The sequence below is a fragment of the Poromitra crassiceps genome, assembly GCF_964638095.1.
Source record: "Poromitra crassiceps genome assembly, chromosome: 18".
In the NCBI taxonomy this organism is placed as follows: Eukaryota; Metazoa; Chordata; class Actinopteri; order Beryciformes; family Melamphaidae; genus Poromitra; species Poromitra crassiceps.
Window position 1 is genome coordinate 18,830,246 of NC_139636.1, and position 26,718 is coordinate 18,856,963.

General features: G+C 43.4%; 2 protein-coding genes across 2 annotated transcripts; both read left to right on the forward strand.

Moving 5' to 3' along the window:
- Positions 1-385: 385 nt before the first annotated feature.
- On the forward strand, positions 386-5,421 carry popdc3 (popeye domain cAMP effector 3; the record flags this gene model as incomplete). Its single annotated transcript, XM_083654744.1, has 4 exons — positions 386-738; positions 2,032-2,184; positions 4,161-4,269; positions 5,113-5,421. The coding sequence occupies 4 exons, from the start codon at positions 386-388 to the stop codon at positions 5,419-5,421; spliced, it is 924 nt and encodes a 307-aa protein (XP_083510870.1).
- A 5,706-nt stretch (positions 5,422-11,127) lies between these two features.
- Positions 11,128-23,384, forward strand: popdc1 (popeye domain cAMP effector 1; the record flags this gene model as incomplete). Its single annotated transcript, XM_083654745.1, has 7 exons — positions 11,128-11,353; positions 12,942-13,066; positions 15,960-16,147; positions 16,773-16,881; positions 18,550-18,717; positions 20,323-20,464; positions 23,248-23,384. The coding sequence occupies 7 exons, from the start codon at positions 11,128-11,130 to the stop codon at positions 23,382-23,384; spliced, it is 1,095 nt and encodes a 364-aa protein (XP_083510871.1).
- Between the last annotated feature and the right edge of the window lie 3,334 nt (positions 23,385-26,718).

The window sequence follows — 26,718 nt, forward strand, 5'->3', positions numbered from 1 at the left end:
ACTTGAAAATCAATAAAATATTTACAAAAAAAAGAGAGAAAATGAACAAGCAAACACGTTTGATACAAATGTCTTTCATTTTTATTTTTATTTTTAAGTGGCCCATTGTGGACGTTTATTTTGAAAGCAATTTCCGGTCCTATGCGAGCTAATTGTATGGAGCTTGACGCAGCTAGTTGGACGTGTTTCAGCTCTCTTTCTGAAGGATTCGGGAGACAGACAGACCGTCACCGTAGCTAATAGCCTGTGTGGTCAAATGTCCTTCGACTCCTCCCAGTAGTATTTTAGTGGCTGTTTTGTGTTGTTTAGTTGCTATTGTTGTGTTGTTTTAGTGGCTGTAGTTTTCGTGTTGTTTATTAGTTGTTGTTTTGGGTCACTTGTGGACATGGAGGAGCCTCCTGACTTTGAAGCCCTGAACCTGACAGCGGGGAGCTTGGCTGTACCCTACCCGTCCTGTGATGCGTGGAGAGCGGGCTCCGAGGGCTCCGTCTTCCACCTGGCTCACCTCTTCCAGCTGTTCGGCTTGATGGGGGGCAGCGGCATCCCCGGACTGCTCTACCTGTTCAGCTGCCTCTCTCTGGGGTTCTTCTGCTCCTCTCTCTGGGCATGGAGCTCCTGCACCTCCCACACCTTCCTGTGGAGCTTCGCGCTGTTCGCGCTCTGCGGAGCACAGCTGCTGCACGTCTCCTACCGCCTGAGGACCCTGACGTTCCACAAGGACTTCCAGGACCTTTACAGGTATGAGATAGTCATGCCACATGGGACCAGAGATGGGGAAAGTAGCTACACACACTCTCTTAAAAAATTTACTCTAGTAAAATTAGAAGTAGCCTACTGATTCAACTTGTTTACTCAAGTAATAAAAGTTTAAAAAAAAAGTACAGACCCTGAAATGTAATAAAGTATAAAAGTAAAAAGTATTTCTACGGCTGTTTGTTTCTGTGCAAAGCTTAACTATCGGAAACTCACATATTAATATAATTTGAAGACTATTATAACGTAAAAGATCCCCTCCAAACAGACATAGGACTTTGATTAATAATTTGTGTGATATGGAAGACGAGAGTGACAAATAAACAACTACATAGTTTTGTAACTATCTTGTGTTAAAATGTAGGGAGTAAAAGTAAAAGAAAGTCTAATAATTACTCAGTATTGTAAAGTAGGCTAGATACCTGAAAATCCTATTTAAGTAGGCTACAGTAACAAAGTATTGTACTTAGTTACTTCCCATCTCTGATGGTGATACACGATGATACAGTAAGAAGAGTTCTTTTGCAAAAAAGTTACATTACATTCTTAAAATGAATAAACAACACATGTTTGATACTCCCTGGAGTGCATAAATACATTAGTGGGGTGATTTATGTGGAAATGATCAGGTGAAAATGTTTTAATCATGATTTATAATAAAAATATACAAAAATGAAATAAATACAATATAAATACATCAATATATAATGTTAATATAAAAGGATGAAAAATACGAACAGATAGCTGTTTTTGCAAATGAACTCTTCATGTATCCCAGTATTTTCTACAAAGTGGGCTACATGTTCATTTCAGTTGTAAGTCAAATCCACATGTGAGATGTCACAAGCAATTTGATTAAAACAAGAGTGATCAAAATAAAATGCAAAGACAGGGTTTCCTTCCCTGACTATTGGTGCTTTCACAAAATCACAATGCATTTTTTTTATCAATAATCACCAGTAATGTGGATATAATGACTAAGTGGGTAAAGGCCAAGAATAGAACAGAACAACCTGGTCAGTTCAGAATTCCTTTACTGCATATTTCTTTCTGCTTTTTCATATGGATTTGATAACGCATAGAGTGGCCATTTAGGTTCTGTGATTCCAACATTACTCTTGACTTCATAGGCCTATATCTGCCATGCACCGGGGATATTTAGCCTCCATTCATTTCCCTTTTGGTGTACTAGAGGATTTGGATTTTCTACTGATAAAGGATTTTGAGATTTACTGTATGTGCAGAGACATTTCTATTTCTATTTGTGGACCTTTCCAGCTGCATGTTCAAAAGACTGGGCGTATCGCTCACCCACTTCGGGAAGATTGTGGCGTGCTGTGAGGGGGACATCCACACCATGGAGAAAGAGCACTGCTTCGCCATGGAGGGGAAGACGGCTATCGATAAGCTGTCGGTGCTGCTGTCCGGCAGGCAGGTGCCACACAACAGCTCTATTAGACTACCAAAATCACACCATCTTCCAGGTTTAGCCCATAGCACCCCAATCAAACATTCTCCAACAACTGCCAACATTCTTGTTGGCAGAACAACAAGAATGTTGGCAGTTGTTGGCGAATGTTTGATTGGGGTGCTATGGGCTAAACACAGACAAACAAGGATTGAACATATCGAATCTGACCAAACATCTCCAAACAAGGACAGACAGCCATGGCACACCAAACAAACATCTGTGGAGCGGTCATGCTGCGTAGCACTGGGTGTTAGTACACTTTGAGGTGTGTCCAAGTCATTGTGCTATTCTCCGCAACTCAACTCAACTCAAACTTTATTTATAAAGCACCTTAAAAAACAACCAAAGTTGACCAAAGTGCTGTACACTACAGGTCAATAAGAAAAAGGCAAACACAATAAATGCAAAGCAGCATATGAAAAAATACCACAATATACAACACAATACAAGAGATTATAAAGGTTTTCGGGTGTCCAGCTCAACCTGAGTTGAAAGCCAAGTGAGACTTCAAAGAAGACTTAAAAATCGGAGGTCTGAGCAGGTCTAATGTGTGTCTATTCCAGAGCCTAGGGGCAGCCACCCCAAAGGCTTGGTCGCCTCTGGTCGGTCAAGTCTTTGGGACAACCAGCAGCAGCTGGCCGAGCTCAGTGCTCGAGTAGGGGCATGAAAGTGCAGGAGTTCAGCTACATACTGAGGTACTGAGCCAATTTAGAGCTTTAAAAACAAACAACAAAATCTTAAAATCAATTGTAAAAGGCACTGGGAGCCAGTGGAGCGAGGCCAAGCCTGGAGTGATGTGGTCGCACTTTTGCTTACCAGTGAGGAGACGAGCTGCTGTATTTCTGCACAAGCTGCAGGTGATGCAACAATGACTGGTCAATACCAACATACAGAGAGTTACAATAATCCAGCTGTGTATTCATAAAAGCATGGATTACCCTCTCCAAATCTTTGCGGGAGAGATAATCCTAAGTAGTATAATTATTCACAGGTGTGGTCAGGGTGTCAGATCCACACAACCAATCAGATTCCCCTCTCTCATTCCCTTTAATACATTTTGCACAATGCATGCCATAATGAGAGCGTGCTGGTCTGGGCCGTCCATATAACGGATTGGCTGAGTGCAGATATTACTGTCTTTCAGAGGCTCTAGTGGGCTCATTTTTAAATAGGGTATCCTATGAAACCAGAAGACCTTGGGCATCTATTGGTACAAGCTATGTCATGCTAGCTTGTACGGAAGGGGGCTAAATGATGCTCCAAAGTTAGGCAAAACTGAAAACCTAAGGGAAAAACTCGCATCATAGCCATTTTCAAAGGGGTCCCTCATCTCAAGCTATCTGAATAAAAATGGGTTCTATGGGTACCCACGAATCTCCCCTTTACAGACCTGCCCACGTATGCTAATCTCATGCAGTTTTAGGCCAAAAAAAACATGCATTTCTTCTCTCTTCTTTTTGCATGCAGAATGTATTATTATTCTTATTCTATTTGAATATTTCTGCATACTGGGGTCTCTAAACAGTCTTGGAGTTGCGTACTGTAACTTGGGTATGACTGGAAAGCTGAGACTCTTGTGGATTAATTGAGCCCAATTGTATTCATGCCTGATGATGTTAGTCCCTATTAGTAGCCATTCCATTGTAGTGAGATGGCAGTGCACCAGGATTTTACACACAGCTATTTTTCTGAACAGCACGCTCATGGCGCAGGTGGAAGCTAGGAAAGAGAGCCAGCGCAGACGCAACCGCTACGGTAAATGTCTTCTGCGGTGTACGCTAGGGCCCTTATTGTGTGTTTGGATGCACTGGTGTATATTCATTTTGGGAGTTTGGCATGACGTTCTCTCCACACACAACAGCTATGGTTAAGGCTACAGTTTCTCCCATTGTGAAGAGCATCAGTTAACGGCAGCTTTACCTCTGTTTTCCCACAGAATCTGTGTGACGGTGAATGGGGAGTTTCTGCATTACATCCAACCTTTCCAGTTTCTGGATTCCCCTGAATGGGACTCCCTCAGGCCATCAGAAGAGGGTGTATTTCAGGTTAACTTAAAAAGTCCATGTATCTAACGTGTATCGCTAAAACTTCCAAATATGCTTGTATCCACGTAACATCTAGAGTCAAAGTGGAACTAATAGATTCCCTGCCTACCAACATGAGGGTCGTAGGTTTGGATCCACGTGTTACCTCTGGCTTGGTTGGGTGTCTATACAGGCATGATTGACTGGTGTCTGCGGATGGGAAGCCAGATTGAGGGTATGTGTCCTGGTGGCTGCGCTAGCACCTCCTCTGGTCGGTCCGGGCGCCTGGTCGGGGTGGAGGGGAACTGGTGGGAATAGCATGATCCTCCCATGTGCTACGTCCTGCAGGTGAAGCTCCCCCTGTCAGGTGAAAAGAAGCGGCTGGCAATTGCGCATGTGTCGGAGGAAGCACGGTGCTAGTCTCGGCTCTCCCCAGATCGGTAGAGGGTGGAGCAGCGACTAGGACAGCAGGGGGGGAAATTGGCCAAGTACAATTGGGGAGATTTTTTTTTTTTTTTTTTTTTTGATGACTTGGCTGAACAGACCTGTCTCTTCTACTGTATGGGAAGTCTTAAAGACATAAAGCCGCTGTAAAAAGCCAGCAGCAAACGCCTGCTGCCATCCCCCAATATAGTTGCACATCAGGAGCATCAAATATCATATCCCACGTACTTTTTTGCCAGTATGGACGTGAAATGATGCATAATGCTCTTTAAAAAGTCTTACAAAGTCTTGACTTGTTGAAATCTGCAGACATCAGAAATCTGCAGTATATTATCAAGAGACCCCCAATAAAATATCCCTAATTGCTTTTTTAATCCCCCCATAGATAACCATTCCTTGTGTCGTGTGTCTTGTCAATAGGTCACGCTGCGTGCTGATAACCGCTGTCGCTACGTTTCGTGGAGGAGGAAGAAACTCTATCTGCTTTTCGCTAAGCACCGTTACATCGCCAAGATCTTCGCTCTGGTCGTTCGCAACGACATCGCCGAGAAGCTGTACTCCCTTAACGACAAGGCGCTGGACAGCCGCGGCCACCGCTACGATCTCCGGTTACCCAGCTACTGCCACATGCCAGGGCCTGAATTAGAACGCACAGATGCCTTTCTGCAAGTGCCGTTGCCGGGCCCAACGACTGCTGCACACCCTACTGCAACCAGGGTTGGGGAGTAACAGACTACATGTATTTAAAATACATTCTTTAAAATACAAAATATCAGTAACTCTATTCCATTACAGTTACAGTTTAAATTGGTGGTATTCTGAATACAGTTACTGTCCTTAAAAATAGATTACGGTACTTTAGGGGTTACTTTATTTGTTTGTTTTGTTTTATTTGCTGTAAAATTCATATGCCTGCCACACACCACAAGAGAATGGCAATGTGGGAGGAGGCACATAGCCAGGACACTGTCAGGAATGTGTTTTTGATGTGGAAATATAAGAACATTTGACTACAAACCTGCTGAAGAAGAAGCATTACATCAGTGCGCATCGCAACCAGTGTTGGGGAACGTTACTTTTAAAAGTAACTCATTACATTACTAGTTACTTCTGTTAAAAAGTAATACATTACGTTACTGCGTTACCTTCCCGGAAAAGTAACTTGTTAAGAGTACTCGCAGAGTACTTTCGCGTTACCAAAAATGTAAACCCCTTTGTGATTCGTCGCGCACGTCTCCCTTTGAACCGTCATTGCATAACATAGTCTACACAGGGCCGTAGCTAGCTATGAGGACGGGGAGGTCCGGACCTCCCCTAATATTTCAGAGAAAAGGAAAAAAAAAAAAATTTTTTTTTTTTTTTTTTTAAATAAAACAATCTGCATGGAAAAGCATGAAAAACACGGGATCGCTTTTATTTTGAAACGAAAGGCAGGTCAGGCAGGAAGTCATCTGATGCCGCGTCCGCGGTAACTTGATTCCGAGAGAGCAGCAGCATGGTGGTGAGTGATGACTGTCTGTCTGCCTGGCGAGATAATTGAAGGTGAGCGAGCTGCGAGACAGTGAGCGAGTGAACGACAGACAGTGAGTGACACTGACAGATTTTTTAGCAACAACCAAGAAAGTAAGTGTCTAGTCTGTCTCTTAAGTAATGTTACCTGTGTGACACGTTGGGATGCTACTGGCTAATCATGCATGATGTCAATTGCCAAGCTCCCGAAGTCAGGTATGCAGGTGGCTATATGCATGGTTTCAGTTTCATGACCCAATAAGTAACAAAAAGAGGTGGTGTAAAGTTAAAAACAACATAATACATTTTATTTTATTTTTCAATTGTTCCTATCAGGAATAAATAAATGTCCCTCTGTATGTTTTTTTTTATTATCGATGATGACTTTGTGTGTTGTGTACGGCTTGGGTTGTGTACCTGTGTTTGTAGGTGTCATTTTGATATGAATTTGGCTAAAACAGTTTGTGTTTGTTAGTTACAATTATGTTGACAGGAGAGCTGAGCAGGTGGTGACATGAAAGAGAATATACTGAATAATGACATCACAACAGTATAATCCTAATGTTGATTTAAAATTATATATTACTCTAAATATGGCTTAAAAAGGGGAAAAAAAAAACTCAAATTTTTTTCGGGCCCTTGCTGGACCTCCCCTATTTCGGAACTCTGGCTACGGCCCTGAGTCTACACAGCACATAATACAGTATGTAACTCTGAAGGCTAAGAACAGGAATGACAGACTAGAGCCCTGCATTCTGGCGAATGCCCCGACCCTAGGGCCGGGATAGGGCCAATTTTCACATCACTACTGTAGCTGGGGGCCGGGGCCGGGCATGCCTGTTTTTTGTTTTGTTTTTTAATGTTTGAACTTAGTGTTTTAATGTACTTTATTGTATAGTGTTAATTTGATAGGCTTAGGCTATTCGAAATTGACCAGACACATAAGGTTTGGGGGGAGTGGGGTGGGCTCGGACCTGGAATTCTGACAAGCCGTAGGGCTGACATCGGGCTCGGGCCCGAACATGTAGGACCCAGGCCTGGCTAGGGCCTAGATTTGAGGCCAGTGCAGGGCTCTGTGACACATTATCCCTTTTACAGCTGTTTATTAACAAACTTTTATGTTTGATTCACCTATAAATAAACAAAATCAAGAGGGTATCCGGGTTCAAATGCATAGGCTACAGAATCACTTTACCTGTTGCACCTACCTCATGCACACAATCCCCCCTAACACACACACACACAATGCAGTTTACGCATCATGGCATTTGTAAACACGGGACATATGGACCAATCTAGTTTCATTTGGTGTTTTCAAGGACGATTTGGACTTTGGACTCAAAACATCGGCAGGAGAGGACAACTAATCACTGCTGGGGCAGAAGTTGGTGAGTGTTCATTCATGGGCTAACGTTGCTGTCTTTTGCCTAGCATTAATCTGCAGCTTCGTTATGCAGAAAGTGCGTAGATTTGACTTCACTTCTACGTGGGATTGAAACGTATTGGTTGTGATATTCTGGTGAGTTGTGCTGTGAGATTGACCACGGCTCTTGGTGTGATTTGTTGTGGCTCACTGGTTTCTTGTTGGAGTGGAGCTGATCTCTTCCTCTCTCTGTAAAGTTGCGGTCGGGTTGTTTGTGTGTGATACAGCAGCCTTGTATCAGACATAGATATTGGCACATATTGGAAAGTGACAATTCAAATGACCAGTGCTTTTCAAACTCCACCCAGATTTTTCTATGAGAGGTCTTCTAATTTACGGGACTTTCTAGTGAAGTCAGATTTGCCCAAGAGGCCCACCCATTTTCTTTCTTGTTCTAATATGCCTAGTGGTAATTTTCCTTGTCATAATTGTATACATTGTTATGCTCAAGGGAAATCATTTCACTCATCCTAAGTCTGGTGCTGACATTTTGGTTAGAGGCAGGATCACATGTAACACCAGATTTACCTGTTGAACTGTCCATGTAGCCTAATTTATACTATGTTGGTAAAACAAAACGGGTGTTGAAAACCAGAATCTGTGAACACAAAATGCTCTATATGCAACCATGATGAGAAATCATCAGTTGCTAGACATTTGAATAGCTTGAAACACAGTTTGAGTGACCTGCATTATATGGGCATTGAAACAGTGAATATGCCATGTAGAGGGGGCAATAGGGATAGAATCCTCCTTCAGAGGGAGACCTATTGGATTCACTATAATACCCATTCCCAATGGTTTGAATGAGGAGATTTCATTCACTTGTTTTTTGTTAAGTGAATATGATGTCTTGGTGTTTATTATGTTTATCAATTATGTGTATACCTGCATTGCCATTACTAACTCCCCCTGCTGCCTTTTACTTGTTTTGCCATCTGTGGAGCTCTATAACTAGACCCACCTGTGAATCACCTGTGTATCATTGCCATTTCACACGCTGAAGAAGGGCTGCTGCCCGAAACGTCTGTGTGGCAATAAAAAGTATTTAACTGGAGTGCTGTCCTTCTCCTTTCTTGATAATAGCCTATATCACCATGAAACTTCTCCAGTTGATTATGCCTACTTTTAGGCTACATTAAGACAAGGATTTTCTCTATTCTATTTATATTCTTTTTTCTATTCTATTTCTGAAATTGTATGTTTAAATAGCCTATGCAAATGATGCAATTGTCGACTTAAATATGCCAATTTGCATACATTTCCAGAACAGAAATCTGAACATTGGATAAAACCAGGTTCAATATTATAGTTTTATTTTAGGTTCGTAATTTATAGGGTGCATTCGGAAATCCAATCTGACGCTCTGCACGAAAATGAGATTGCGGCTGTTCAAAGCATAATGTCGATGGTTCAAAGAGGCAGCTCGTGCTCTTCTGTATGAATTAGTTTTATTAACATATGCTACTGGCTAGCAGTTAGCTTACTGCTACACATACAAACAGCTCACTCTTGTCTGCTCTCAACTCCACTCATCCGTTCTCTTATCTTCCCAAGTGTTTTTAACCATTTTAGCAGTTCTTTATCATCTCTTGGCGCTCTGGCGCTCCATCTCCTCAGACGGAGTGCGCACTAGCTCCGCCACGGGGTGTAGTGCTCTGAATAACCAAACGCTGTATTCCAACAGTGCTCCCAATTTACGAACGGTCCAGTTTGTGCCAGAGTGCGCTCTGTGCACTCGGAGTGCTATTTCTGAACGCACCCCCAATCTGACACGACACTGAAATGAGAGCGCGGATGTAGGCCTGTACAACAGGGCTCCCAATTACGAACGGTCCAGTGTGCTCTGGCGCTCGGAGTGGCTATTTACGATTACGAACACACCCTTTGTTGACATACCCAACATAGAGCAAAATGTGTTTTACTGAGAGTTTTTAATAGCCTATCTCTTTTGTATCACTCCATAAATCAGGAAATGCTGTAGCCTAAATGCAATTTTATTGCAATTAAAGTTGTATACGGGGGATTACTTTTATGCCGAATTTACCAGAAGACTATACTTATTCGTAGAGTAGCCTATCTTAAGTCAGCTTTCACCAGATGTGTACCTTCGCCGACAAGCAAGTAAACATCAAATTGTCAGATTTTGTCATGGAGTTTGGTGCCCTTGTGTCGGGGCTCTACCTCCCCCTGCCGGCACTGTGACTCTCTGCAGAGGCGCTGCTCTGCGCTTCTTGCCCATTTTTAGACTCTGCCTGTCAGCTGTGGAATGTGCGACTCACACTGTGCAGCCCCTCGTCAGGAGCCTATATTGACAACCTGAGTGCCTCCACACTCTCGTTGCTTCTTTTGTCTGCTCAAAGACTCCGTTAAGGCTCGGTAAGTAGGCTATAGCCTAAACATTTTCCTCTCTAGTTTTGATGAGCACTGAGAAAGTTGTAGAAATACCACTGTTGTAGGTCTGCATGTGTGTCTCCATGTCTATTTTTGGCCTGCCATTGCGCTCGTTTGTTGGACAGATCAGCCTGACAGATAAAAACATTGAATGTTTGTCTTAGACAGTGTTGTAATCTAATTCTGAATCTACAGTGCAGCCACAATTAGTTTAACAATAGTCTTTGGTTTGGCCAGATACAGCTCATGTTTACATGGGGTTTTCCATGTGCAGGCCTATTCTGGGCTGATGTTGGTGTGTGACATTGTTGACATTGCAGTATTATGCCCATTTTAATCATATAGCCTACTTTCAGTTTAAACTGAATAGAAATCCCTTGGGACCAAAAGGTGGTGATCTCAAGCCTAATCAAGATTCAGTAACTTTATTTGTCCTGTCCCCAATCGGACAATTGGTTGTGCAATGGTGGGATGTAGATTTAGCACACATAAAACACAGGGCACATGAATGCGATATTAGACCGAAATACATAAATACACAGTAAAAAGTACTACTCTGTCAATTAAAGAAAGGAAAACAATAAGTTACATCATTGTTGAGAAAATAACTACGTTTTCCTCCTAGAGTTAAGGAGGGAGATGGCAGAGGCTATAAAGCAGTGCTTATATCTGTAATTGGTTTTAATTTAATTAATCAGTGCCAGTGAGAGTGGTTAAGCCATCACTGGACAGGCGACCTGTCAATCATGCTCAATAGTCTTTTCTATCTCTATTTGATTCTAAACAGGTGAGTTACTGTATAAAAATTCACCCCCGTACAGTTGTTATGAAAGGTGAAATGATCTATAGAGTATAGAGACCAAAACAGTGTTTTGAACCAGGCTGTAAACATGCTTAATCCTGTTGTAAATTTGGGCATTTTAACATGGGGGTGAACGGGAAACAACTCCCTGTTGGAGCCAGCCTCATGTGGCCATTCGAGGAACTACAGCTTTCAGTATCACTTCCGCAGCTTCAGCTCTCCAAGCCAGAGCTAGCCCACTGATGCCTGCCCTACTATTCTGTGTGTGTGTCTGTGTCTGTGTGTGTGTAGGTGACCCTGCCGGAGGATGTCTTCTGCCCCTGAGATCTCCACCCTCCTCTTCCCCACCCTGGCTCCCTCCCCCTGGGGGGAGTCGGCTGGGGAAGGGGGGCTGAACGCCACCGGCTGCCAGGCCTGGGACGATGCCCACCACCTCCTGTTCCACCTGGGCAGCCTGTCCCTGCTGCTGGGCCTGCTGCTCCCCACCACCCTGCCTCTGCACATGCTGCTGCTGCGCCTCCTCCTGATGACAGGTCAGTCACTGAGGAGCAAAGCTGATAGGAGCAGGGTGTACTACGATGCAAGATTAGTGGCTTAGTGAGGTAACTTCTAGGTTTAACCCTGGGTTTGCCGTCCTATGACGCTAGTTCACTTCTTACTAGAGGTTAGATTCTCTGCCCGAACCCGAGCCCAGCCCAACCGGGCCGCGGATTGGGCCGGGCTGGACTTTCCCTTCTATTCCATGGGCCTGGGTAGGGTCAGATATAATACTTTTTTTATATATATAATTGGGGTAATATTTGGTGTGATAATCACAGCCTGACCTCCAACTGGATACGAACCAAGACGTTGTTTGTACAAGCAGCTGAATATGACCTAACATCACATTTCAACGTTAAGCGACCTCTAGCGGTCGTGTGAATTACAGCCCAGTCTCAGAATTTGGTAAGAATATAACCTCGTGTGGGATTTGAACCTGGGGCCACTGCCGCCTGTCGTAACCACTCCGCTATCAATTCATTGCTGTCCCTGTCCCTGTCCCTGTCCCTGTCCCTGTCCCTATCCCTATCCCTACCCCTACCCCTACCCCTACCCCTAACCAACACCCTAACCCACACCCTAATCCTAATGTTTTTTTGCAGTGATACGACCACGTCATTGGTCGTATGAGTTGGAGGATATGTTGGATAATCAGAATGTTATAACACTGTAACCTGAACAGACAACAGTGTTCTAGTTTAGACAAACAGCCAACTTACTAAGAAAATGTCGGGGTTGGGCCGGGCTCGGGCCCATGAATGCAGCCAATGGGACGGGACAGGCTCAGACAGAACGGGGTCGGTCGGCTTGTTTTTTTGGGCCCGATCTAAGCTCTACTTCTTACTGAGATAGATCCCCATGGCAACTCATGCTGCATGGCTAACCTGCTCCAGGGCAGGTTAAATTCAGAGGATAAGATCAAAATACATGCAAGACCCACCTTCTGACCAATCAGCTCTCTGGAAATAGCAAGTCACCATTCATATAGGATCCCCATATGAAAAATGGATTGCATTCGAATGAAAATCACAAAAGAAAAGTAAAAAATAAAATCATTAACGGCTCCTGTTGAATGAATTGAGCACTGAAGCCTTGCATTTGTTGTACTTATAATTAAATTAAGCCTACTTATGTTTTTATATTTATTAATTTTGATTTGCTCCCAAGTATGTTTGACCCTGCCAATTGCAGCTGAACAGTGCGTGGAGAAATATCACTAAATCACCGGTGTAAAAAGGTTACCATAAATGTCTCCAAAGTTGCTTTTAGCCTGTATGATGTGATTGAAATCTTCATATTTTTTCCAGCATTATAGTTTGTTGTGCATCAGGGATGTAAACACGGCGCTTTTTGCCGCAATCTGCTTTTTTCATTACAATTTGGGTGACTTCTGTGATTTGCACAGATCCGAGGAGATTTGATCAGGGGGGGTGTTATAGGTGACAGGCAAATCTAGGTTTAAGGCGTTGTGGTTTTTCCCTGTGTTCTGATTGGTCGACAGGATACAGTCTGGTCATTGCATTGTTTTTCCCCCCACTGGGGTCAGGATGCAGTCTATTCATTGCGTGTGATTTTTCCCAGGATGCAGTCTGTTCATCACCTGGGCGGCGCTGTTCAGGTGCAACCTGGACGTGATGGTGTGGAACAGCGTCTTCCTGGTGGTCAACTTCCTGCACTTCTTCTACCTGCTTTACAAGCGCCGGCCGGTGAGTTCTGCCCTCTGGTGGCCAACCCGCTTGCCACAATAAAACGATTCTGCCCAACCCACTCGCCACACTAGAGAGCCAAAGTGGAATGCCACTTCCTGCTTCAGCACTGTACCAGAGATTTTCATCCGCCATTTATTTTCCCATAGACATTTCGTAAACTGTTTATAAAAAGAGTTTTACTTGTTCAAACCAAACGGTACAGATAGATTTAGAAACAGGAGAGATCGCATAACATTTCGCCCGGACCAAAATGTAAAAAAAATGCGGGTTTAAAGAAAAAAAATCAATGTTTTGTTTTTGTTTTTGGTCTGAGTGAAATGTTCTATGGTCTCTCCCGATTCTAAATATAGCTGAACCGTTTGGTTTGACCAAGTAAAACTCTTTTTATAAGCATTTTACGAAATGTCTATGGGAAAATAAATTGTGGAGAAAATCTCTGGTACAGTGCTGAAGCAGGAAGTGACGTTCACTTTGCCTCTCTATAAAACGTTTCTGCCCAACACACTCTACACTTGTGAGTATATGGTGAGGCATGCGCTTCTTCAACTCACGCACATTTTGCCCACAGAATGGCTCCAATGAGACTGCTGCTGCTGCAGTTCAAGGTGACATCTACACATCATAACATGTAGACATTCGATTCCACCACTATTATAATTGCAATCAGTTTTAAACGGGTATGCTGATTTTAAAATACACTATTTACGCATCATTGGCAGAGTAGCAGAATGTGCACTCATTCAATATGCAGATTATTACCTAAATATAGCCTACAAAAAGGAAATTGGCTTCTATGGTAATTCTCACAATTTTCATTACTCATTGTAGTCATTGGGCATATTAGTTGGGATATGAAAATGCACCTGCTGGTACCCTAATTATTAATTTCCCTCTAGATTTCTTTGTGAACGCCCAACCTTAAGGTTCAAACTTCACATATGGTTGATACACGTATCTAGAAACGTGATGCAACATTGCTTCAGAAACGTGATATTCTACATATCTGTGCACTGCAGAAGCGTACAATGCCCACATTTAATTCTGGTGACCAGGCTGGTTCTGCCGCATCCAGATGCCTCGCTGTGACCTGATTCAGGCTGGTTCTGCCGCATCCCGATGCCTCGCTGTGACCTCATTCAGGCTGGTTCTACGCATCCCGATGCCTCGCTTTGACCTCATTCAGGCTGGTTCTGCCGCATCCTGATGCCTCGCTGTGACCTCGTTCAGGCTGGTTCTGCCGTATCCTGATGCCTGACCTCATTCAGGCTGGTTCTGCCGCATCCTGATGCCTGACCTCATTCAGGCTGGTTCTGCCACATCCCGATGCCTCACTGTGACCTGATTCAGGCTGGTTCTGCCGCATCCTGATGCCTCGCTGTGACCTCATTCAGGCTGGTTCTGCCGCATCCTGATGCCTCGCTGTGACCTCATTCAGGCTGGTTCTGCCGCATCCTGATGCCTCGCTGTGACCTCATCCCGATGCCTCGCCTCATTCGGAATCTCGCAGTCACTTTACATTCAGGGCACTGGAGTGTTTCACCCCCTGTTTAGTTTCAGGGTTTTAGTTTTTTATGCCTATCTCTGGGACCAAGTGCCATGTGCTCCAGGGTTACGTCCTTCTTTACCATAATGAGTTGTAGGTTTTTATAAAATCCATGGGTGCCACCGGGGGGACATTCAGTAAGTAAGGGGCCTCAGACAGGCTGACAGAATGAGACCACGACTTTTTATAATGAGGCAGGAGAGCTGTTTATCTAGCCTGGGAACCTGAAGAATCGACGTGCTCATGTTCTATTTGCTCTGGCAGATGTGCCTGGCCCCCTCCCATTCAAACAGATTTCCACTCAGCCTGAAAAAAAAGTGTTTGATACGATGAAAACAGACGAGCGCCGATGTTGACACATTTTCATCCATACTTATCATACTAATTGCGAGAGACAGATCCTCCCAGTTTGTGACTTCCCTGAAATATAGAACTGTTTTTTTAAACAGCAGACTACCAAGTACTCACCCATAAACAGTTATCAGGACTTTAACAGGAGAGCTTTCGCATGGCAGAGCATCAGCATAAGACTGTGTATCATCAGGCTATAGTTTTACCTGAAGCTAGGCTATAAAGTTACGACTATGCTAACCTAACTTTCTAAACGTGCATGGTTACCACATGCGGAGCACTTGTCTGTCTGCCTGACATGTCCATTGGTAACACCCCCTGGAAATCGAACTCATTCGCATTTGTAAATTGGTCAGGCTACTGTCTACCCTCCTCGCCGTTCCTTTTCCTATAACTCTTTCAATATGTTGTTTTCACGTGGACTAGGCCACATGATTGAAGTCTGGTTTAACTAAATTACTATTTTCTTTCTAAATTTCTTTCTCCTTCTAATATGCCTGTAGATAGATAGATAGATAGATAGATAGATAGATAGATAGATAGATAGATAGATAGATAGATAGCTTTATTTTTTGTTTGAGTGACCTACGGTACATTACATGGGCATTTAAACAGTGAATATGCCACATAAAGGGGGCAACAGAGACAACATCCTCATTCAGAGGGAGACCTACAGTATTGGATTCACTCCCTTGATACCCTCATTCCCAATGGGTTGAATGAGGAGATTTCATTTACTTGTTTTTTGTGAAGTGAACACAATTGTTGTTGTTGATTTATTATCTTTGTGATCAATTATGTGCATACTTGCATTGACATTACAGTTGGCTTTTACTTGTGCCGGTTGTAGAGCTCTATAATTAGACCTACCTGTGAATCACCTGTATTATTGCCATTTCACATTTCAACTTGGAGTGCTCTCCTCCTTTTTGGATCATTTACTAAACTACGTCAATAGTAAGGTCTGACTGCAAGGCTGTAATTGTGCCCTGTCAGATCAAGATCGACAGGGAACTAAGGTCGGTGTACAAGCGGATGTTTGAGCCCCTGCATGTGCGAGAGGCTCTGTTCCAGAGGCTGACGGGCCAGTTCTGCACCATCCAGAGCCTGAAGAAAGGCCAGGCCTATGCCGCCGAGGACAAGACCTCCGTAGACGAACGCCTCAGCATTCTCCTCAAAGGAAAGTATGTACTCTTCCACTCTTTGCCAAGTATGTACACATACAAGGAATTTGACTCTGGTTTGCATTGCTCTCAAAGTACTCACCTGACTAAATAATCAATCAACTAAAATATTTTTCACATGTGACCCTAATTCGCTTCCGTACACTTGAGCCCGTTCTCACTCCGAACTCATCTCAGAGCCCCGCTTTGGCAAGCGCCTTTGGTGAACGCTCCGTGGAGCCTGTAGCATTTTATGGAACGCAGGATTGGCCGACCGTTAAAAAGCACCCCGCAGCTGTGGAGCACATTCCATAAAACGCCGGAGGCTCCGAGGAGCGCTAAGGAGGTCGCCAAAGGCGGTTCTGTGAGACCAGTTTGGAGTGAGATCATCTTGCAGTGAAACACTGAACACTAGTCAATAAAAAATTTAAGTGACAAAAAAAAAGAAACACTGAACACTTACAATTTTAGGGGAAGTTATTGTCATGAAAATGTTCACATTGAAAGATACTGTGACAAAATATCAGCTCTTGGCTGCTTTAGTCCAAAATATATCTGTATTGTAATTTGAACCCTAGTATGTACTGCATGTAGTAGAGTTTTTGAGATTCACTGGGGTTTTGACTTTTACGTTGCTGTGTTACAGGATGAAGGTATCATATCGAGGCCATTTCCTCCACAACATCTACACCAATGCCTTCATTGACTCTCCAGAGTTCAGGTCGACTGAGATGCACAGAGGAGAGAAGTTCCAGGTAATAGCAGGATCAGATACGATAAATCATAAAATGTAAACTCAAAATACACCATTTGTACAAAATATTGGGACCGCCTTCCTAACTTTGAGCTGAAGACCAATCCATGAGGATAAATGGATCAGAGCATTAAAACTAGATTCTCCTGCTCATTTCATGGAAGGAGCAGATGGGCCTACTAGCTTCAACAGTGTAGATATCTCCACTGTTTTGCTCCAGAGGACTTTATCTCAAATTCCCTGAAAACCTCACTGTTATGATACGCCTTGCGGCGGCAGATGTCATGTCATGTCATCGTCATGACATGAGAGGACGTCTTCCTTTAGAATATAATCTTTTTCCACTTATTTTCATGATTTTGCTTTATATTGATAAATGCTTTCACATCTAGGATGATATAGATTTAGGTGTACAGCAGGTGGTGCTAGGGAGAGACTGACATAACACATCCGGGGTAAGGGTTACCTTTTTCCATATATGGCATCATGCAAAGATGGACACAGAGAAGCGGACGCACCGGAGCCTAATCAGCACGCCGTGAGAGGCTGTTTGCCAGATGCAGCCAGCTGGCTGTGAAGTAGTCTCGCTTGCCAGACTTCCCTCCGTGCCGGGAGAGAAGTCTGGCTGCATGGAAACAGGCTGCTGGCATAAGCTCTACCATTGGTGCCGACCATTTCAGTCGGCAGCGGAAGAAAATCCCTTTCCGCTCCCTGCAAGCTCTGCTATTGGCTCCGACCTGCTCTGACTGCCCGGCTGTGACCATTATGGATTTCCTTTCCCCTCCCTCCGTGCTGAATCTGTCTATCTCAAATGCCTCTGCCGCTGTGCGTGTCGAGTCTGTCGATCTCAAATGCCTGCGCCGCTGTGAAAGAACAACATCAACAATGCTAGCTTGTTGCTACCGGTTGCTACACCCTGAAAACAATTGGATCTGGATTGTGCCTGCTTGGTAGTTTCGGTGTATGGTTGTAAAGGTAAACAGAGCCTTTCCCCCTCGCTATACCAGAGTAGAGGTATTAGCAGCCAGACTCTCTCCCTTTGTAGGGAGAGAGTCTGGCAAGTGAGACTAGCTGTGAAGAGACATTTAGAGCTGCTGTTTGCTGAGGGCAGCTGGGATTGTGAGTGTGGACATGGAGGACACACACCTGAAAGGAGTGGCATGGCTGATGCTATTTGAGTGGCTAACATACTATCTGAGCTATGGTTGGCTATAGTGTGGACATGTTAGCTACTACGTAGCGTAGCAACAAGCCACAGTGGACACGGGCAGTCTGATAGACGTTCTTGGATAACTTTGGATATAATAAGGAAATAACAGATTTACAACATGCAACACTACCATGTTTGAGGAACAGGATTCTCAAACACCTTCTGAACTTGCAAGCCAGCACGACAAAGTCTGAGCTGGTCAGCAGATACCGAACCGCGGAGCTGCAGAAAGTCTGTCCCGTGCCAAGGTGGTCAGGGTCTGAGTAACCTTTACCCCTGAATAATGAGTTAACTCACAGCGGTCTCAATAACAGTTACTAAACATAAACATTGATATATACGAGCCAAGATTTCATAATAATTGGATGCTACGTTTAGGCCGTTTTGTAAAATTGTAAAAAAGAGAAAAAAAAACACTCACCCATATGATATGCCCCTATATTGGTTGACTAACAACAGGTGACCATCATGGCTGAGGAGAACTGTAAGTTCCTGTGTTGGTCCCGAGAGAGGCTCACCTTCTTCCTGGAGTCAGACACTTTCCTCAATGAGGTGTTCAGGTACCTCATTGGCAAAGACATCACCAACAAACTCTACTCTCTCAACGACCCTACACTCAGTGACAAGGTGAGCTCAGCTCTCTTATCAGATTATGATCTCTTATCAGATTATGAACCCTACCCAGAACACATCTCACCCCTTAACACACGACACAAAACACAAGATTCAGAAGAAAACTAGAAAAGCTACATTTTCTGAAGAAATGTTTGTGCTTGCTTAGGCAGTATGAAGTAGTCATCTCTGAAGTCAGTCTATCTCTTCCACAATCTTCTAATGCTCCAGAGACAGTCTGTACTCCCATTAACATTTGGACAGAGGAAAGTGTCGTCTTCCAAAGGAAAAAACACTTCAGACCGGAAGGATGTTTCATGGTATTCGACCAATCATGACACATGTTCACGAAAATAAATATATAAATAAATGAAATTATCTTGTCCAAGTACCATTTCTGCTCAGCAGCTAGCTAGTTAGGATTTGACTAGTTTTCCAGTCTGAGCTATTAGGCGACTGCACAGATGGAACACATGGAAGTGGATTAATGAGCGGATACCTGCCTGATTTTGACTAGATATCCTGCTTTATTTTGACTGGATATCCTGCCTTAGTTTGACTGGATATCCTGACTTATTTTTTTTAACAACTTTGAGAGCTGCGGGAGCATTTGTAAATTGCGGGAGCCAATGGGTCTGTCTTGAGAGATTAAGTATGAAGTAGTTCAAATACAGCTTCAGGTTAAACGTTATTGTCCCTGAGGGGAAATTGCTTCACATACATTAAAAACATTGCAGAACATCACACAACATAAGAAGCATTTGCTTCACATAAATACCAAAAAACATAAACATAAGACCTTTGACCTTTTACATTGACAACATGACGGCTTAGCCAAGAGACTGTAGGAGTTAAAGTGCTAAAATGCTTGTATGTTATTGCACATTGCTCTATTGCACCACTAAGATTTAGGCCTAGTCTCTGAATTCAGACTGTAAAGTGCTGAGTGCTAAAGTGCTTGTTATTGCACATTGTCATATTGTACACTGTAAAGTGCAGGTGCACTAAGATTTTGTATTAAAATTCAGCAGCTTAATTAAGGCTGGAACAAAATATAGCAGTTTGATTTGCACTTTGGCACCCAGAGTCTTCTACCTGATGGCATAGTGTAATATTTAGAGAGGAGAGGGTGTTCTGAGGCTGCACTCTGCAGTGATTTTTGTTCAAGATTCAAGATTCACTTTAATAGCCATAGTGAGTAATCAGATTGCAAACGAGGAATTTGACTTGTGAAAGTATGCAATACATGCTGGGCGAGCCTGCTTCTCAGTGTAAGGTTGCCAAACCATACTGCTATTCTATGTCTGATCACACTCTAGAATCGTCCAGTATAACAGCACAGCAGCATCTGTCTGCTCACTCCGTACATCCTCAACCGCCTTAAAAAATAAAGCCTCTGCTGCAGTCTATTATCTAAATAGTGAAATAATCTTGTCAAGTTGAAGTAGTAGTAGTAGTAGTATATTGATAGTAGTAGTAGTATATTGATGCATGATGACGGTGATAATAATGATGAAGCTAATGATATTGGTAAGGATGATGGAATGATGATGATCATGATGGAATGATGATGATGATGATGATGATGATGGTGGTGGTGGTGGTGGTGGATCCATCCAGGCAGTGAAGAAGATGGACCGGCAGCCCAGCCTGTGCTCCCAGCTGTCTATGATGCAGATGAGGAACAGCATGGCGAGCACCAGTGACACGGACGATGTGCTGAACCAGATCCTCCGTGGAGGATCCACTGGCTCCTCACTCCGTAAGTAACAACAACCAACAAGTTGTTCTACCATGGCAACAGGACCATTACCCAGAAACTTGCTGTGATCCTCTGAGACTTTGGGCCTTCGTTTACAAAGCCTATCAGAGTAGGAGTACTGATCTTACATCAAGGAGCAATGAGTCTATTTATAGATTTTATTCATTCTTTTTTTGAAAGATTCTACCTTGTGACTGGGCGTTATCAGACCTGCCTCGTCCTCTTCCTTGGTTCTGACCAGACGTGAGAATGATGCATTGTTTTGTTTTTCGGCTGGTTTGGTTCGCTTTCACACCAGCCAAAAAGCAAACGGTCCAGATAGGCTGTAAACCCTCCCACTTGGTAAACTCCTGGGATAGAAAATATAAATTCCCAGACTTTTCTTTTTTTTTTACGATTATTTTTTGGGCATTTTTTGCCTTTATTCGATGGGACAGTAGGGAGACAGGAAAGGTGGGGTGAGAGAGGGGATGACATGCGGCAAAGGACTGCGGGTCGGTTTCAAACCCGGGTTGGCCGCGCAAAGGACTGAGCCTCCGTGGTACGTTAATAACTAGCATGTCAGTCGTTTTCTTGAGCCTAAACTATGTTTTTCAACCTTGTATACTGTAGTTTAGAGCTATGTTACACATTATTTCCCCTGGAAATGTCTCCCTCCTACAATGCTGAATTAATTAATTGTGAGATGCAAAAGGTGTACATTTCAGTGTGTCCTTGGCAAGTATGTCATGACAACCTTTTCCGTTCCCCTTTGTGCATCTTAATCGTGTTTTGTGGAGCAAGTGAAACCACATAAAGTCAGTTGAAGCACTTTTTATCTTTTGTACACTCTAGGATACATACTGTATACTGTACATGTAGATGTCTGGTCATTGGATTGGTGGCCAAGCACCTCACCATGTCTATAAGCCATTCATCAACTGGGATTGAATAAGGGTCTGGCAGTCATTCACCAGTACTTATTTAAAGTATGTTTTTTTATTATCTTAGCAATCAGAGTCTGACAAAGCCAGGTATGCCATTGTTGTCCGTATGTAGTTGCGAAAATGACAGCCAAACGTGTTCCGATCATGGCTCTGATAGCCACAGTGGCTTTTCTGCCCCTAAACTGTGCACGCATCCTCGAATGTTTGGCAACAGCAAACTCATAATGGCTAAATTGAAAAAGAGAGATCGCTACCTGAAAAATATTTTTGTGTCCATAAGTAAATATGAATAATCTAAAGTAGATTTGTTTATAAATGTAGGTTACTGTGATACAGTAAACTGTATTTTGCTCTTGTCTCTACTCCACATCTGTTGGAGTAGAGCTTGAGAAGAGCCAGCTCACTTAACCTGAACTAGCCAGCAGGCTAATTAAGCAATCATTGTTAATATTAACATGCAACTACTAGCCACTACTAACACAAGCTTCTACTAAATATAGCTATGGCTAATGTAAACCAGATGTCTTAACAACAAGACAGTGATAGGTAGCTGACCAGATACTATGGACAGCTAGCTAACAAGCTATTATCTAAACCTGATCAGTTCCCAGTCAAAATCAACACACAGATTGATCGTATTTTATCATATTGAATTCAGGATGGCCATGTTATGTGTTTAAAACCATAGAAACAAAATCATTCCGGTTTTGTGGTTTAAAGAATTACCTACTCACCCACTTTTACCCAAGAGCTGAAACCTCCAATATGGCCGCCACGTGGTGCACCACATCACCTGAAAGCCCTCTGTATAATCTCTGTGATCATATCTCATTGTTCCACATCTGTGGAAGCAGTGCTTTGCTTCCTAATAGGATGCATGTTTTTTTTTGTCAGCCTTTCTCTGATGGTTTTCCTCCTATCCCTCCTCCAGCTGTGACTCAGCCCACTCCCTCAGATCAAGCCATTCCCTGACAGGGGTGTAAGACCATCTATTTTATCTCACCATTACCCCCCTCTCCCCCAACCCAAATGGGCTGTCCTGACTCCCTTTCAATTCACTACTTAACCAAATCATGACATAGTTCATTCAAACCACCTCTTAACCCCAGAAAGCTCTCTATTTTGCTGTCGCCTGTTCTAAAAGTGTGTTCCCCTTGTAACCTGGCCTGCCATTTTAACATCTGAGTTTATTTGCATTGCGAATTTGCATTTTAAATGGCCTGCATTTTATATAGCGCTTTTATCCAAAGCGCTTTACAATGAGTAGGTAGATTCACCCATTCATTCATACACCGATAGCGGCAAGCTACCACGCAGGGTGTGGGCATAGCCATCAGGAGCTTTTGGGGTTCAGTATCTTGCCCAAAGACACTTCGGCATGCAGACTGGAGGAGGCGGGGATCGAACCACCAACCTCTTTCATCCAAAGTGATTAGTTGTCGACCCGCTCTACCTCCTGATCCCTTTAACATGGGGGTGAATGGGGAACAACTCCCTTTTGGAGCCAGCCTCAAGTGGCCATTCGAGGAAATACAGCTTTCAGCATCACTTCCGCGGCTTCCTCTGCCAAACCCCCGAGCTTGCCGCCTGGGAGAGATGGGTCATGTTTTGGAGATGGGATCTACTTTAGTGTAAACCAAGAATAGAAAAGCAAAATGATGAAGGCGCCCGGATGTTTTGTTGATTTAAAAGCACGATCTGTTGTTGAATCTGTTAAATGGCAGTAATGCTACAAACTCATCCAGCTGCATCTGATCTTGGTGATTATTTTCTGGTTTTCATGGGGGTCAATTGCTGAATAACCCTCATGGTAAAACTAAGTGGGATATTGCTTTAACACAATTTTTTTCTTTGTAGAGAAATCGCCCGGCACCAAGGCCTCGATGATGAAACCCATCGAAGAAGGCATGGAAGATGATGTTTTCGAAGCCGACTCTCCTCGCTCCAACTCCCGCCATATTCCCAATGCCAGCACATCCACTGAGGAGGTGTAGCCAGCAGGGACACTTCAATAACATCATCATGTAGGAAAAGCTGCTCCTAGTGATCGGGTATTCTTGTAATCCCAGAGATAGAACTCGAACAAGCGCAAACCTTTAAACCCATGATGCAGTGGAGTGGCCATTCTGCCTTATGACAGCACACTCCCTCCCACATCCCCCTAGCCACTCCCTCAAATCCCAACTATCTGCCACCTTCCTATCCCTAGCTATGGCCCCTTTCGCCTTGCCCCCCCCCCCCCTCCCACCACCCATATCCCCCTAGCCACTGCCCCAACCCGCCCCTCAAATCCTGACTCTCTACCTTCCTATAGACGGTTTTCACAGAATTGTGTTGCTAGGGAACAGTTTGGAATCTCGCTTATGTCCTGTCAGTTATTGTACAAACACTGGGGGAAATTTTGAATGTATATTTTGCCAAGTTGAAACCATCTATAGAGACACTGCGGAGCGCGTCATATATTTGGAAAGCCACGCCCACTGTGGGGGAAACAATCTCGCTAATGCTAATGCATAGGCAAAAGCGGCCATCGGGAGGAAATGTTAACAGATAGGGACAGCCTGACAAGGTTGTCAAAGTCGACAAATCTGTCAAATAATTATTTCAGCACACTGCCTGCACAGAGGAGAAGGTAGATTGAAAAAACTAACTTAAATGGCCTCCATCAATATCCTTTTTCATTTCATGTTACTCCAATAAAGCTGATAAATAATCCCACACAGTGGCCTGGCGTGAAATAATTCGACATTTACCACCAACGTTACTTAACCCATTGATACCTGATGCAGCATTTGTGTGTGTATCCCTTTAAGACGCGGTTCGCGGTCTTAAAGGGATACACACACAAATGAGGGATGTACACACAAATGCTGAATCAGGTATCAATGGGTTAATTCAATCGCCAGGTAAGACAATACATTGATCTTGAATAATTTCACTTCATATTTAAAAATCTATCTGAAATACAGCTATGCTTTTCACACTAGTTTGAGCGACGCAACATTTGTTGTTAAAGTACTCGCAGTCATACGGCTTTGTTTGATAATACATGTAGCTTGTTTTCAACCACATGATTCAGATGATGTCTGCGTGACGTCTGAGGAGCAGCTCTCCCAGAGCTACTATGGAGAATGGAGAAAAGCGAGTATGCAAGAGGGTTGGATGCCGCTCCACGCTGCAGGTATCACCAGATGATTGCAAAACATATAGGATATGATCCAAATACAATGAAAAGAAGCGATTTTTCCAGCAAATTGTCAGATTTTGCTCGTGCTTTCCTATGTAGCTGCTGCTGGTTTCCCCCAGCATGATCACAGGGTTTGCAAACAAGCCAATGGTCAATGGTCTCGCCCCGGTCGCCATCTTGACGGGACGTCACCTGAAAACAACCCAGCTGACTGGAAATAAGCTAGGTTTCAAATTAAGCAATGAGCCCCAAGAGGCCATGGTTTTCAGTGATTTTACACCTCTTAGCTGTTGTAAAATCAATGTAAACCACAGCCTCACACAATTCAATGAAAACTGTCAATACAGAGCAAGATTTCCTGAGACCCCCACATGAAAACCCCTCATCTGTTTTTTATAGAGAGGAACTGGCTCAGTAATTTTAGCTGAACACAACCTATGTTAGGACAGCATGGTAACTTTTAAACATACAGGTTATTTTACAAGAATATAGATAATTACTGGTAGCTTACTGGCAAAATACTCGCCATATTCAATAAGTGTTTACTCTCGGAGTCCCAAAGTCCCCCCCCCATGAGTCACTGTCAGCCCATGGATGTATTAAAGAAAGGTCAGCCCTCTCTCCTTACAGCCTAACATTAGATCCACATTTTTCTTCTCAACATCTTCCTTGTTTTGCTTGGGAGTACAAACAAAAATGTGACAACAGCTTTTATCCATGTTTAATGCAAGGAAACTGACCCTGGTGTATGGAGGTGAATAGGGAGTGGCGCAGTGTTTTCCCCAATGATGGGCATGGCTGATTTCATGCAGGATTTCTACCCCGAGGTATGACCCCTTTTCCCTAGCCCACCCCCTTCCTTGCCCCACCACCACCCATATACCCCTAGCCACTCCCCCTACCCACCATGGGCGGAGTTAATGGGGGGGGGGGGTGCAGGCCCCCCCCTTTTGTGTCTCACCATTGTAAATCTCCATGTCATTGTCTGGCTGAATATGATCATACAATGTATATCCACTTTGACAAGCATCACAGGTATCTATTTGCTGAAGCTGTGACAGGGGGGGTCCTCTGACAGGCCAAAACTCATTGTCAACAATCATTGGTACATTGGCATCACTGGATCCAATCCCATATTGCAATTTCCCGATCATCCTAATACACTCAATAGATTTATATTTATAAGTTTGAATCCTCTCCACTCAACACACCTGGCCCCAATGAGGAGACTGCCAGGTGCAGCAGGGAAACAAACAGTCACCCTCAATCAACATTGATGCCATGACTAAATCTATAACAGACATGAAGTTAAATCAGGTAATATTTTTCATGTAGGCTAGAGGTCATGCGGGCCTCCCCATGACAGCCATGCTTAAAATGTAACACAATTTACTTTCATTTTTAATCGCAGGGGTCCCTGCTCTGTTTCTCTATCAACCAAGGGGTCCTTGGGCTGAAGACCCCTGCTCTATGACCTTGGCCCTGCCCCTTACTGTATTCCCTATCCTCACTAAATGTCCATGACTGACTGACTGACTAACTGATTGATTGAGTGAGTGAGTGAGTGAGTGTGCTGACTTTCCATCTCCAGGTCAGAAGATTGCCAGCTCCATGGGGAAAATGACTTGAGATAAAGGTTTTATCTGTTCCTGGAAAACAGAACGGTCAGTTTCTTCTCTTTTTTGTGATCATGTGTTGAAGGCAATAGGCTACTTTTCTAATATATTTTTTGATTACGTAGGTAACGCTTTATTATTATCATTATTATTTTTTATCTTGCCACAAACTTAGTGTTACACAGCACACAACATACATTTTGTTATTGAGGATTTTCTTTCTGATTTCATTGGAGCAATTCTCAGATTTAACAACGTATTCTTTTTTTAATATGGGTTGAGATACAAGCAGGTGCGCTTTGTCTATTTAATAAGCACTTGGAGTTGTACTGCTGTTCACTGTTTGACTTGTGTAAAATGTGTGGGATCCGTTTTTATTGTGACTTCAATGTTGCCTTGCATTCAATAAACGTGAGAGACCATCTATTGGACTGCAGTGTTGGATTTTTTTGCCAGAACACCATTTGGCATTCTAGTGTTTTTAGGTCTAGAGTGCCCCCCTGAGGCTCTATATATGTACTGTAT